Raw genomic sequence first — 14,089 nt, forward strand, 5'->3', positions numbered from 1 at the left:
ATGTCGTTTTTTTGCATATTAACAAGGAATGTGTAATGATGTGCGATATGCATCTATTAGACTACCTTCAAAGAACAGCAGACAAAACAATAAAGCATAAAAAATTGGAAATTTTGATGAGCAGATCAGTTGCGTTGAGTCACGTGCATCTCTTCATTTGCGAAAAAAAAAGATATTCCATTGTGTATCAAATTTCAATAGAATTAGCAAGCAATATGAATTAGCCTCTTTTAATGAAATTGTTTTTGGATAGAATATGTATTGGAATAAATAATTGAGTTGATCGGCAATGTTCATACGGATAAATTGTGACGCGATTAATTTTTAGCGGGAAGTGAATAAATCACTTGATTTATGTATATATTTGTGCTAAGGATATAAGCTAATGTCAATCAATAGTATTGATTCAATACTTTTGTAGGACTTCAATTTTCATCCTTATATTGACAATATTTTAATTTTCAAAAATATTAAATACCTGTGCATATTTACTCACCTGTTCATGTGACTTAAGCAAGGAATGAAGTCAATTAATGAATGCAGATTGCATACTTTCAAGGGGCAAATAATGAAATTAATTTTGATCAAAAATTGTCTGTGTTATGAAAATAATTTATTAAGTTTATCGACACTGTCGTGATAATTTAAGCGAACATAATCCTTATCGAGGGTTAAATTAAATAAAATATAATAATATTAATAACAATGGAAATTGAGTGAGTGTGCTAGAAAAGAATTAAATTTCTAATATCGTGTCTTTTCACCCGTGAGCTCATTCAGTGTATATTCTATTTGTCCCTGTCCATTCGTGACGTAAACAATATGACTTCGATTGCCATTATTCGTGTACTTATTCTGTTGTTTCTGCTGCTTCTGTCTATTGTTATAAGTACTATAATAATTGTAATTTGAGGTACCACTATTGCCCGCATTTTCTGAAGATTGAGTTGCTGGATATCGATTAACTGAATAAATGTTCGTGTTACTTATTGGTCGTTGACCACCTGTCAAAATTTCTTTTCCCTGATCACTCAACATCAGACGTAAAAGATTTCTTGTGAATTGTTCACTAAAATTATCAACATCGGGAAAAAGCATTTTAAGTCGATTTGCAACATCTGATGATGAAATGAAATTTCCCTGATTGATTGCACTATTTGTCACTTCGTGTGGAAATTTAAGAGCATAATTTTGCTGTTGTGCTTTTTCACCGTTAATTCGATTTCCATTCGAGAACGTAAATGGTTTTTCAAGTTCATCAAAAAGTGTATTTTTATGTTGTTCAGGAGTTTCATCAATAAACCGTACAGCATTGTCCTTTAAATTTACAATCCTTCTTTGAATCTTATGTCCTTCATCATACATACTTCTTTTGTTTCTTATTGTATTTCTTGTAAACCTATTTCCAATAATACCAGTGAGTAGATTTGATACAACATCAGTTAATGTATTTGGCATAAGTGCACTAAGGAATCCTCCACCACTCTGATTTTGATCTGCTTGTAATCCTTGATAATACTGTTGTTGTTGTTGTTGCTGCACTGCTGGACGTTGATTTGATGGACTTGAGAAAAGATTGTTTAAATTGAACAAATTTCCACCGCCACTGTTTCCACTTAAAGTATCAGCAAGAGCTTGTAATGCAAGCAAATTTAATCCTTGGTTCGGTTGCTGTTGATTAACTTGTTGTTGTTGTGATGCTTGTGGCTGCAAAAATTCTTCTTCTCCACCAAAACTGCTTCCACCATTAAAGAATCGGAAAAACCCACCACGATGATTATTTAGGTAGTAAAGCACTTGATTTTCATCACGCGGACATCGTGGGTATGCAGTATCACACTCTCCGCCACTTAATCCCAGCAATGCAGCACGACCAAAATTCATTAACGGTGAGGATGATGGAAGTGCTGAAATAATCCTAAAATAAAGAAGCTATCAAAAAATTCATTTTCACAACATTGAATTTACGACTTACGCGGTAATTCCTGGAATATTCAAAAATGATGGTAACTGACTTGGTCGACGTGGATTTCGAATCATTTGACACAAAACTTTTGGTACACACTGTAAATCATCATTTATGGAAATATCCTCTAAAGCCTTACTAAATTGCGTTCCGACAGTCGATAACTGTCCCAATGGACCATTTGCATCACGAATATTATTGATAAAGTTGGGCAAATTTCCACTGCTTGTATACGGCGATGGTCGTTGATAGGCATACTGATTTGCATAATTATTCGTGTAATAGTTTGGCTGATGTAATGAATGACCATATAAATTTGCACCACTGCTTGCTCCAGTCGAATGTGTTTGCGATGATGGATAACGCGTAGGATTATAGTAGTCATAGTAATGTGATGATGGCTGTTGACTTTGTTGGTACGGCTGTGATGTGTATTGATAGTAATTAGCGTAATTCTGATAGATTGGATTGTTTAAATCCGATGAATAATGACTGTATGGTTGAGCATACTGATATGGAAATTTTGGACGTTTTCTTATCGGATTAACATTAACAGAATTTATTGAAGGTCGATAGCCAGGTTGTTGATGATGATAGAATTGATTTTCACTTAAAAAAGTTTGCGTGGGCGGTGAATGAACTGGCATGTTACCATTAAAGTTTAGCTGCTTACGATTTTGATTATTAAAACTTTCATAATCGTCATTGACATATTTAGGACCGGATGCCTTAGAATATCTGTCGTCAGCTTCATCGTTGTTGGGAAAGAATCCTGCGGCACCTTCAACTCTTTTCCATCCATAAAAATAAGAATGAGAGAAAAAGTTTGAAAAATTTCCTCTAAATTAAATCTTGATAGCTTCTTAAACCGTTCAGAACATTTTTTTCTTTAAACGTTTAATGTTTTGGAAAATGAAATTTTCTTCTTTAAACTTACTTTGTTTGTCCTAGATCTGATACAGATGTACCACTATCATCATCCTTAAACTGAATACCGAGTGAGATGCCACAGTTTATGCAAATAAGAACTAACAAGGATAAATAAATTCTCATCGTTTATCTTTTCTTTTCACAACTTCTATTCGAACGATGTGATTGTGATGTTTCACTTTCAATGAACGATATTGTACTGAAAAGAAAGTAAAGGCTGCACAAAATGTGACTTCGCGGTTGTGAGTATCTTAAAGTCAATTTTTCGCTATTTGTGTACGAAAAAAGCAGCAATAAACAGAAATAACAGAGAAAGTGTCTCTTTTCTTTATATATCTCAGATTTTGGCGGTGTTTAGTTAAGGCAAGTCTTTTAATTTTGATTATTTTTGAATTATGGAAAAAAAATGAAGAATGAAGTTTATTTAAAAAGGATTTATTTTATTTATTTATAAATTGTCTACTGTAAATACACAAATACTCCGTTAAACGATAAAATGTAAGAGAAGTTAAACTAAGACGTTAAGCAATATTATTAGGATGTGCTTACATCATTGTTGTGTAAACTGTGCGCCACGACACATTGATGTACCATACAAGAAACTCAGGTGTGTCCCGAAAAAATATCTAAATTCAAAATGTGCCGTGGCTCGAAAAAGTTTGGAGATAGATACATAGTTCCGAATTTGTATTATTTCTTAAAATGATACACATATAAAAGAGTATTGAAGCACTGACATTTTTAATCTAACTAATTTTGTAGGCGTTAGACTTCAATACTTCAATACGCACATGAAAAATTATTCATTTTCTTCTCTTTTTCATTCGCAATTTTACTTTCGTCTGTATCACGATTTTATGGATTTACCGTATGAGTCAATCACAGTCGTCAGTCATCAATAAAAAAAAGAGAAGAAGAGAGTTTTTGAGTAGCAATAACAGAGAAAAGATAAGCGATTAGCCTCGCCGAAGCGTACCGTATTGCATAATTGAAACAAACTGGTATTTCCAATGCAAGAGTTGTTTCAAGGTGAATTCTGTATTGCATAACTGAACATTGCGAAAAAAAAAATGGGAAATTTTCAAACAATGCAGCTCTACTGCAATTTTTCATTATTAAATATCATGACAAAAAATTTTTTGCTCCCTCATCATCAAGTGCATTTTTCCATCAACTGTATGAAAAAGTTTATTGCCATTTTTTAGTCAACGAATAAGCCAATTTCGCGCGGAGGAGGAGAGAAAGTTACTTTAACGAAATAAAATAAAAACAAAAATTTTCCATCTGAAACAACTATAGTAAAAAGTGAATGACATCATTAACATTCGCAAAGTTTAATCGTGTTTCATTTATTTATTTTTGTATTCAGAGATGAAATGGTATAATGGTAGTAAGGAATGCAATTTTACTGTCTTACAGTATGCTGTAAGTTGTAACTAATTTTTCATGCACGTTATTCACATACTCATTCTGAAATCAGTCTAAAACTTATTTATGTTTGATTTTTATAATCAAATAAAATTTATGAATTAATTTTGATGAAAAAGCAATCGATGGTACTCGTCTTGTAACATTACTTGACATTATTTTACCATCACATTATTAAATAAGACAAAGTCAATTGAAGAAGTCAAGTTGATGTAGTAAATGATGTGAGTATATTTCCTTATTGTTTGACTTGCAATTAGTCTTATTCCATCACCTTGACGATGTTTATCTAAATCATTTCAACTGAAACTACTTCCGTAATATTTAAGTTTGTAGACAGGAAAGATTGGGATTAAAAACAACCAAAGATTTAACAATAAAAATTCATGTCTTTATTTTTTATTCTATGATTATGTATAACATTGATAATGTTGATTGATTGCTAAGTAAATACTCTCGTCAGGCTTCTTATACCTACATATTAAGAAATTGATTTAGAGCAAATATTATTAAGTACAGAAATTTTTTAAGGTAGGCACTATACACAATAATATTTATCGACTTAACAATAATACACAAAAACGCTTACAAGCACTTAACAACTTAATATCTTTTATTTTATTCTTTAATTTCGATCATTGCAATATTAACTGCAAATTTGTGTCTATAGAATTTCATTATCATATTTTATATTTCTAGTGCTGTACATTGTACATTGCAACTTTTAATGCACAAAAAGTGAAAAAGTGAAGGAAGAAGAAGTGAAAACATTTCAATTGCGCGATTTTTTTCAACACAAAAAAATCCATTTTCCAAACTGTAAGCATGAAAATAAGCAATTCTTCTAGACATTTCGAAAACAAAATTCCTAAACATGTATGTATATGAAAAACTTAAACACGCTCGGCTTTTGACTAGTTTCCTTATATTCTATGTACATATTCGAACCGATAATTCAATTGAGCCAATACCTTTGTATAAACCATTCTACTTAAAAATTAAGTCAGCACATTTTATGCATAATTTTTTTCTACAACCAATAAGATGTCTTCGAGTTTATCGAAATGTTGCTAAAGTTATTTTGTCTTTTGATAGATTTCTTCAAACTTAAAGAAATAAATAAATTAAACAAAATGATGAACTGCATGATGAATGATTCTTAATCTCTAATTGGAACTTTGATGTTTCGATCACATGCAAGTCTTTTGGAAAGTTGTTTGCAGAGAACTGGATCACGAATTTCATCTCCAATAAAAACAGATAACAAGTACCATTGTTTCATTCCATTTGATTGGACTTTGTAGTTACTAAAAATAAATAAAAAAGTTAGTAAATTAATTAATAGTTCGAGACATGTTAATCAGGCACACGAATTTTCAAAGTCATTTTGTGTACGCAAAGTTTAAACATTCGAGACATTTTGTTGTCTTAGGTTAGTGACACTTTTTGATTTTCTTCTTTTTATATATAAACATTTATTTTTAACATTATCGCCAAAAGCAAGCCTCGAATAACGAAAAAGCTCTCTGTATATGTAAATAAAAAATATATTTTTTCATCGTCTGCGAGTAATAATAAAGTTCACTCGTGTGGCCTAGTAAAGCAAGTCGGCATGTCCAGCGAGAGAGCGGCATTAAGAAAATATGAGAGGTAAATAAAAAAAGTGTGTCACTAAGTTATTTCGCTGCAAGTCGTTACAGCAAGCAGAAAAAAAAACATGGAATGAAAACGAAAGTGGGAAAATTATGTCATCGACAGCGAAATAAGAAGTTGAATGGACATTGAAATTAAATTATCATGTTTTTTGCTGTTTTTATAATGCATAATTATTATTACGGTATTATGTAGTGGATTTTATCAGAAAGAACATTTAATAAATCACTGTTGCAGGTTTTTTTTATAATAAACGGAATTTAGATATGATGTAGCAGATTACGACAAACTAAAAATATAATCTTAAAGTCTCATTAATTTACCTTAAAATATCACTCCACTCCGGTTGAGTACCACGTTTGGCTTTTCTATTTGCATGAATTCTGCACGGTTCTTCAATTACACAAGCCTTAGGTCCTAATTCTGTTAAAATTTGTCTCTCGGCAATTGCTAAATTGATTGCTGACTCAGAAACTTCACCGTAATAATCGGATGCCTCTCTACGTGTTCTGCCCATGTAAGTTCCTATTTATTGACATAAAAGATTAGTAAGATGATAAAAAATCCAACTCATGGCTAGTTTTGAATTTCATGAAATGCTAATTGGCCCTGAAGAAATATAATAAAATCTACAACGTCTATGTTTATATACATCCATCAATATTTACAGCTAAATGAAATGAAAGATTTATTAATAAAGGTAAATAGACATTTGGAGATAGATGTACGATATGGTTGTGCATAAATTAGGTTTTATAGCATCACAAAAGTTTCTTCTTTGAGAATCTCATTATTCATCATCGAGCATAGGATAAGTGAAGAATTTATCTTTGAGCTATTTCGGATATCACATGATGAGTATTACTTTATTGATAATACTCTATAGCCAGTTTCATATATCATGTACAGAAAATCTTTTAATAAGCTTAACGTTCAGTAAAAGGATTTAATTGAATTTTCTCTCCTGATATTTCGAACATTTTACTTCTTACTATTTGATAAATTTTAATAAGATAACGTTATGCATATTCATAAATGCATCAAAAATCAATAGCTGCATGTCTTGTTACAATCATTTATGACAACAATTTCTAATGAATTTGAATAGACTCTTTGTAATTTGTAAGCATATATTTACAGTATTTAAAACTTATTCTCAATAAATTTTATGAACACATGTAAATATACAATCCCGGGCAAGGCAATCCCATTTTAGGCAGGCATTAAATTTAACATCATTGAAGTGTAATGAATATCTTCAATTAAAGTATTGAACACAAGAAATTTCACACCGATTTTAATGAAAACTAATTTTTTTTGTTCCTAAAAAATCTTTTGAGGATGACAATAAAATGATTAATTCATAAATTATTATTGGTGAAATCGAAGCATGAAATTTAATCAATATTTAAGAAATTATTCAATTATGTGCAATTATGCTTTCAATATATTTCCATTTTCGTTGCATTTAATTTGATGTTATTTAAGAAATAATTTACAAGCAACATGAAATCTCCATTTAATGTTCAAATCCACAAATACATCATTTATACTGCATGTGAATAAAATGTTAAAGATATCTTACGTATGGGTGATTATTTGGGGCATATACAAGTGGTGATTTTCGGTATGTGTAAAGTTCATTGCATTACTTAATTTCATATTATGAATACTAATAGCTCTATTACTCAGCTAGTTTAACAGCAAGATTCACGTATTTAGGTCAAATTTTTAAATGCCGATAAGTTGCTCAAAACTTTTGCACGTTTTATTTTAATTACATAAAAGAACCAAGTTTTCTGCATATTTTGACTCAAGTAGCACATAAATGATTTATGATCTTTGACCATTTTTGGTTTATTAAACTTTAAGACTTTCACCTATCGACAAGCAAAACAAAATGATCAAAATTATGGATAGAATTGAGCTAAAAATATCAAGTGAACTGTAATTTTAAATTGTTAATTATATGCTTGAAAGTGCAAACGATATAAAATGTCAAGTTTACAAGTGTACAATACTTTAATTAGCCGGTTAGCGCAAAGAGATTAAATTTTATGAAAATCTAGGTTTGCATTTCAAAAGTGCATTGAAATGTAAACTACGCGTGAATAGCATAGCATAAATATTTTTAATTTCATGTGCATAACTTTAATGCTTACAAAATTCCTTTATTTTCGTATGTCGATTGCACAGATTGCACAATTTAAAGTTCATTAAATGTCAACGAAATATCGAAAAATTAAATTGAAGTTTCACTTATTACGCTGATTAAAATCTGATCATGTAATAAGATTCCATTGTGTAACCCTCTTCATAAATATTTTGCACGGCTCATGAAACATTTTGTCGCACGATTTTTATGATAAAACATCTTTTAATTTGTGGTATTCCAATATTCAAATTTTTAAATCCTATTGGATTTTACATAAAATGGAAAAGATTTTTAAGAGATGAAGTCATCCAAATCAAAGGTTTTGCCAAGGTTTATGACAAACGATACAGATATTAAGTGTCACTAAAACTTGAAAAACTCACACTCAAGGGTACCAACCATAGACTTAGTTTATCACACCGTAATATCCATTAATACGTTACCCAAAATTTGTGTAACAAGATTGAAGTTTTACATTCAATTAAACATTTTTATCGACACGTTTTTGATTTAATATGTTGATTGAACTCTTTTCCTTGACGTTTATTTCAAAAAATTACATTTACCTCTAATCTCCCCTCATAATCTCAATAAAATGCCTCAAATCATGTTTGAAGCGACAAAAATCCATTAAGACTTAAATAGAAAAATTGACAGACAGATTTTAAAAATTCATATAATAAAAATCATATAATTGAAAAAATCATATTCGAATTGTTGTAAAATGCGTTTCAATTTCAATTGACCAAAAATATAGCATATTGTTTTCCGAACATTTCGGTTATTCAGTTTTACTATTAAACAATAGATTTGATGATTTATCGATCGGAACATTACACTGACTATGGTTGTATGAAACACAAAACTCATAAATTTTCACATGATTGAGTAACTGGCGCTTATGGTATTTCAGTACAAAAAGTATTGAGATAAAAATGATTCTTTTTCATACCGGTCAACAGTCGTTAATATGAAGCGTAAATATAAATGCCAAAAAATCAACTGAGCATACCTAATAGTTGGAAAATATTTCGTAAAAAATTTCTGCCTACTTAATGTATGCATAACTTCTATCCTGTATGAATGAAAAATTTAATATTGGAATGTGATAAAAATTCTTCTGTTCTTTGAAAACCTTTTCAGTAAAAAATGTGACTTAACAGCATTTATTTTGACCGAAGGTCAATTGCTCAGGTTAACCCTGATTTTACCAAAAATATTAATTCTACAAAACAATCTCATTTGATTTATTATTAAAAACATAAACTGCTTCATAAAATATTTAGCCTTCCTTAATTTTTAACTTGCTTTATTTTACCGCACTTCTCATTATTATGGTCACTACACATCAAAAAGTTCCATTTGTATAAACTAAAAATCAAAATGAGATATGTGAAATAATTTTCGCATTTGATTTTCATTAGACCAAATGTAATGCATTCAAAGGATTCTAAGTACTTTACTTTTTGAAATATGTGAGGAAATAATTTATGTTTGTGCGAGAATGTGTTTTATGCATCGACAATTTTGAAAATTACAAATTACTTCTAACAACATTAATTATTATTTATCTCAAAGTCTCATTAAAACTCATTCGGATGTAATCTGCCGTGACGGACTCCATCTCTTGTTTCTATAATCGATTACATAATTAGACGTGACCATCAAAATGGAAAAGACATGAAGATGATGAGACAAAAAGTAATCAACAAAAAACTAGAAATGTAAAATAGATTATGGCAAATATTTTAGAAAGATGGCAAAGTTGATTCGGCATTTATTTATTCACGCAAATATCAAAATACCATTCCATTTAATTTTTGAATTTGTATCCTCTTTTTTTTTGAAAGTCACACAAATCTGTGGTTTATCATAACAAAAATAATAAATTTTGAGAAATCCGAAATTGAGACGTCCATTAAATTTTGCAAACCAGTCACCTGTATCTTTTCAAATCGCATTAAACAATTTATTAATTTAATTAATCGGTAATTTAAACTTTTACAATAAGAGACCAGATTTGGTAAGTTGGTATTTTTATTGGCATATGCAATGTGCTAGTTTCATACTTAAAGTATTAAATAACACTTTTGGCATTAAACAAATCGAGATCAATATTTAAAGAAATTATGTAATTTGTTTTGGGTTTTAAATAATTTTATAGTTTTCAAATTTGTTGATATTAGCAATAAAAAAAAAAAAAATAAACATTAGCTTTGCAGACCTTAAGGTCCATAGCTGCGCGTTTATAAGCGTTTCATTCATATTAGCAATATTTGTGTCAAAAATAGTAATCAAAACATTTCAGATTTAAATAAATTGCTTCTTATTTTTTATTAACATGATCTTTGTAAATAGTTTTAAATTTGTCTTATGTTAATTTAATATTTAAGACTAATAGCTATAAAATTTCAATTGGTTTATTTAACATCCATTCAATTGCATTTGGCGACGTGAATATTATACTTGTGAACCCCGATCGGTATGCATTGAAATGTTGCCATCACGTCACCGAGACGCAAGTATTGAAAAAGGACTAAATTGCTTGGTACTACTAAATACATTTACTCTGTGCATTTAATATTTTGCTTCATATGAGTTCTTTTCAGATTTAATAATAATGCGGTTTGTAACAATGAAATGCAGCAAAATGAAATTTCTAATTATTTTGCAAAGAAACACAATAGCGAGTAAATTGCTCTACCCTTTTTATTTATCTGCAAAATTTAGCGAAAACAACTCTTTTATCTTATTCATAATTGTCATAAAAAATAATTGCGAAATGAGTAAAATGCGCACTCTTTATGATTTGTACATCATTATGTCTTTTGTTACTGCTTTATCACATATTTTCAGTAATAAATCTTTCGTTTCATTCTCTACCTCATTATCATGATACATAATAATGGAGCATTCAAATGTCTAATAAAAGAAAATAAAACGTGAAATTTCGCAAAAATTATTTCATGAATACATTTCTGAAATAGTTTTGATGATAATGCATGTAAAATGGTTTGTCACACATTTTTGACAAGGATTGGGTTTCTTTTCATTATTTAATTATGCCCAATATAATGGGTTGAATATATTGCTTATCAGATTTAAAGGTTTTAAGTCAAATGAAAGCCGGTTTTTAAAATTTAACTTGTCAACGCTTGACCTATAGGATTTTTACCACAAAAACTTGTTGAGATATTGACCTTTTAATAAACTACACTTCTTGCATATAAGATCAATGTCATAAAAACAAATAAGGAAAAGTCCAAATGATGAGCCATTCAAGCATTTCTGAGTTAATAATAATCAATGCTATTTGATTTACTTACTTGGATTGAGTGAATAAGCTAACTTCTTGGCAAAGTTGGCCAAACGAACAGATAAAATAATTACTGGAAATCCGACTAATTGTACTGGTAATTCAAATGAAGGCTGACTTTGTGCTACGGTTTGTGAAGGACCTTCAACAATGCCAATCAAGAATACAACCAATAGGTAATTTAAGCAAAAGCAAGGCAGAATTAAATTTGTGAATTTCATTTTTGTATAATTATTGTAATTGCTTTTCTATCGATAATTGAACAATTTCTATTATATTTTTTCACTAACACGACCTTGAAAAATGTTTAAAAATTCACTTTCGATTGCGATATTTTGTTGAATTATCACTTCACGTTTTGTATGCTTAACGCTTTTACTCTTCTTCCTCTTTCGTTAATTTACAGTCTAGTCGACCTAGTAACACTTTTTCTTTCGTTTTACACCGAAAAATAATAAAATTGATGAAGACGACTTGTCTGATGAGAACACGTGTTTTTAACTGCTTTAAATTTTTTTTTAACTAAAATATTTGGCAACTATACTCTTCAACTCTACACTTTTAACTCATTTAATTAACTTTTGAGTTTTAACTTTTGTTGATAAATCAACTAGAAGTTGAAAAAACACGTCTTAACTTTAGCACTTGTCGATATAAAATGATGTTTAGTTTATGTTGAGACTGAACGAAGGCTCGCCAAACCAAAGCTCTAGAGAAGAGGTGAGACACAAAAACACAACAAAAAAAATATTATAAAATGAGACAGAAAAAATATATAAGAGAAGTGAGAGTAGTGTGCTTGTATTGTTTACGAAAAAACACTGTGCACTAAAAGTAAAGATCTTAGTAGACAAGCACACTGACTTTATAATTATGCAGACTCAAACAGACGCAGACAAATTAGCACGTCTACTCACCACAGCGGCAAGTAGCAAAATATATGATGAAAAACAAAACTCACGTACGCCACTATACGATTTGCTCTACCATGGATTGAGTACCGAAAAATATAAGTAAGAAAAAGAAGTTGTGTGTATGGTAAGTTACTTAGTTCGTTAATTTTTATTTGTGCTTTACATTATGCCTCTCATACTGAAACAAACAAAAAACCTACATACTTATAATCGTCACTCAGCAGTCCAAATAATATCATTACTACTGCACTATGCTATGGACGTTACGAAATAAATTGTAAAAAGCAAGTAACTTGGTAGTAAATAAGTAACTAAGCATGAGCTCGTGCAGAATTATAGTTTCATTTTCAATTGACACAGTTTCTCCTACCGCTATTTAAATTTTATTTATATTTTTATATGAATCGACATATATGAGACACATGTACATACGTAAATACAAACGCGCGCGCGAACTTTTTTCATCCAATGTCTCCCAACGGCAATTCTTTTTCCATGCATTTTGAATTAAGACAAAAGCCGTCGAGGCATGTATGTGTAGACACTCTTTTTTAAAAAACAAAAAAAAAAACGTCATATTTTATTAATGTTTTTCATGAATACAAATAATTCAATTTTAAGAGATTGAACCCGGGTCATTAGAACGGTAGTCCGACGCTCTAAACACTTGACCATTGCCGCTTTTTCGCTGCTTAGACACTCTTTTAATTTTCATTATAATTTATGCATATTCATTTTGATAATTATCTGTAATTGATTTATAGTATTTAATGTTGCGAATTTATGAAAAAAAAATCAGAAGAACATACCTTGTAATAAATGGATATAAATGTAAGTCAGATGCATATTATAATAGTTTGGTGCTACTAATGTTGTTGTAGTCTCGTGTGTTGCAAGATTATTGCCAAAGAGTGAAAGTATATGAAGAAAAAAATAATAATAATGAATGAAAATTATTCAATAATACTCAAAGCAAAGATTGAAACTGGAAAAAAATAGCATCAAAGCTAGTCTCATAATAATTTTGAGTGCCACTTGATCAAGAAGGTTTAATGATTTGTAGGTTATGATGGTGTCATAATTTTTTCTCGATTCGTTTAATTTCCAATAAATAGATTAAATCACATTATGTTAATAAGACATGTGAGTATAGTGTAAAAGAAGGAAAATCGCGATCAGTTCAACGTACGTAAGCTTGTAAAGTTAACATCATATACAGATCTGTATAATCGAAATTTTCCCCTTTGGCGACCGACGAGAACTGACCGATCATTTGCTACAATTTTAATTTTGTGTTTTCCATTTCAGTGACTTAATCGACAGCGGTGACAAGTTGAAACTTTACCAACAACAGTAATAATATTTTCCATAGTCAAATCCCTTTATTATGTTGACATGCGAGGTTGGGTCAAAATAATAGGTATTCATGCTGTCAAATGTATAAATAAATAATTTTTCTTCCTGTACACTCCATAAATTAGAGAGATACACAATGAGTTTCGTATATTTTTTGTAACCGATCTGATCTCATATGCAGCAACAACTTCATTATCAATGCGCATGCATCTCATTTGCTTAACTATTTTCTTCTTTTTCCTATTTGTTTTTCAACATTACAGAGATTAATTTTTGCAAATAAGAAGGCAAACGAAGAAGCGAAGAAAGAAATATTGAGCAATAAGCTCCATTATAGCGATGAAAGCTGTAAAGTAGTGAAGAAATTGGTA

At 29.9% G+C, this 14,089-nt stretch overlaps 2 protein-coding genes across 2 annotated transcripts; both read right to left on the reverse strand.

The window, feature by feature from the left end:
• Window positions 1–739: 739 nt before the first annotated feature.
• On the reverse strand, window positions 740–2,474 carry LOC139096699 (uncharacterized). The gene is made up of 4 exons (XM_070648436.1): window positions 2,460–2,474; window positions 1,976–2,421; window positions 1,737–1,918; window positions 740–1,541 (listed from the first exon to the last, which is right to left on the reverse strand). The coding sequence occupies exons 1-4, from the start codon at window positions 2,472–2,474 to the stop codon at window positions 745–747; spliced, it is 1,440 nt and encodes a 479-aa protein (XP_070504537.1). The 3' UTR covers window positions 740–744.
• A 2,244-nt stretch (window positions 2,475–4,718) lies between these two features.
• Window positions 4,719–12,353, reverse strand: LOC139096708 (uncharacterized). Its single transcript, XM_070648443.1, has 3 exons — window positions 11,459–12,353; window positions 6,301–6,502; window positions 4,719–5,631 (listed from the first exon to the last, which is right to left on the reverse strand). Exons 1-3 carry the CDS (start codon window positions 11,667–11,669, stop codon window positions 5,484–5,486), a joined length of 561 nt encoding a protein of 186 aa, XP_070504544.1. The 5' UTR covers window positions 11,670–12,353; the 3' UTR covers window positions 4,719–5,483.
• Window positions 12,354–14,089: the final 1,736 nt, after the last annotated feature.

The sequence above is a fragment of the Chironomus tepperi genome, unplaced genomic scaffold (genome assembly GCF_022539635.2).
Source record: "Chironomus tepperi strain 1889 unplaced genomic scaffold, CSIRO-AGI_Ctep_v1 contig_398, whole genome shotgun sequence".
Taxonomy (NCBI): Eukaryota; Metazoa; Arthropoda; class Insecta; order Diptera; family Chironomidae; genus Chironomus; species Chironomus tepperi.

Bases quoted from the DNA above. Each gene is read 5' to 3' on its own strand.
- LOC139096699 (XM_070648436.1), bottom strand. The intron at 1,919-1,975 runs GTAAGTCGTAAA...TCTTTATTTTAG, and splicing joins AATATTCCAGGAATTACCGC to GATTATTTCAGCACTTCCAT. The intron at 1,542-1,736 runs GTTTTGGTGGAG...AACGTCCAGCAG, and splicing joins ATTCTTTAATGGTGGAAGCA to TGCAGCAACAACAACAACAA.
- LOC139096708 (XM_070648443.1), bottom strand. From the start codon at position 11,669: ATGAAATTCACAAATTTAATTCTGCCTTGCTTTTGCTTAAATTACCTA. The intron at 6,503-11,458 runs GTAAGTAAATCA...GTCAATAAATAG, and splicing joins AGCTTATTCACTCAATCCAA to GAACTTACATGGGCAGAACA. The intron at 5,632-6,300 runs GTAAATTAATGA...ATTTATTTTTAG, and splicing joins GAGTGGAGTGATATTTTAAG to TAACTACAAAGTCCAATCAA.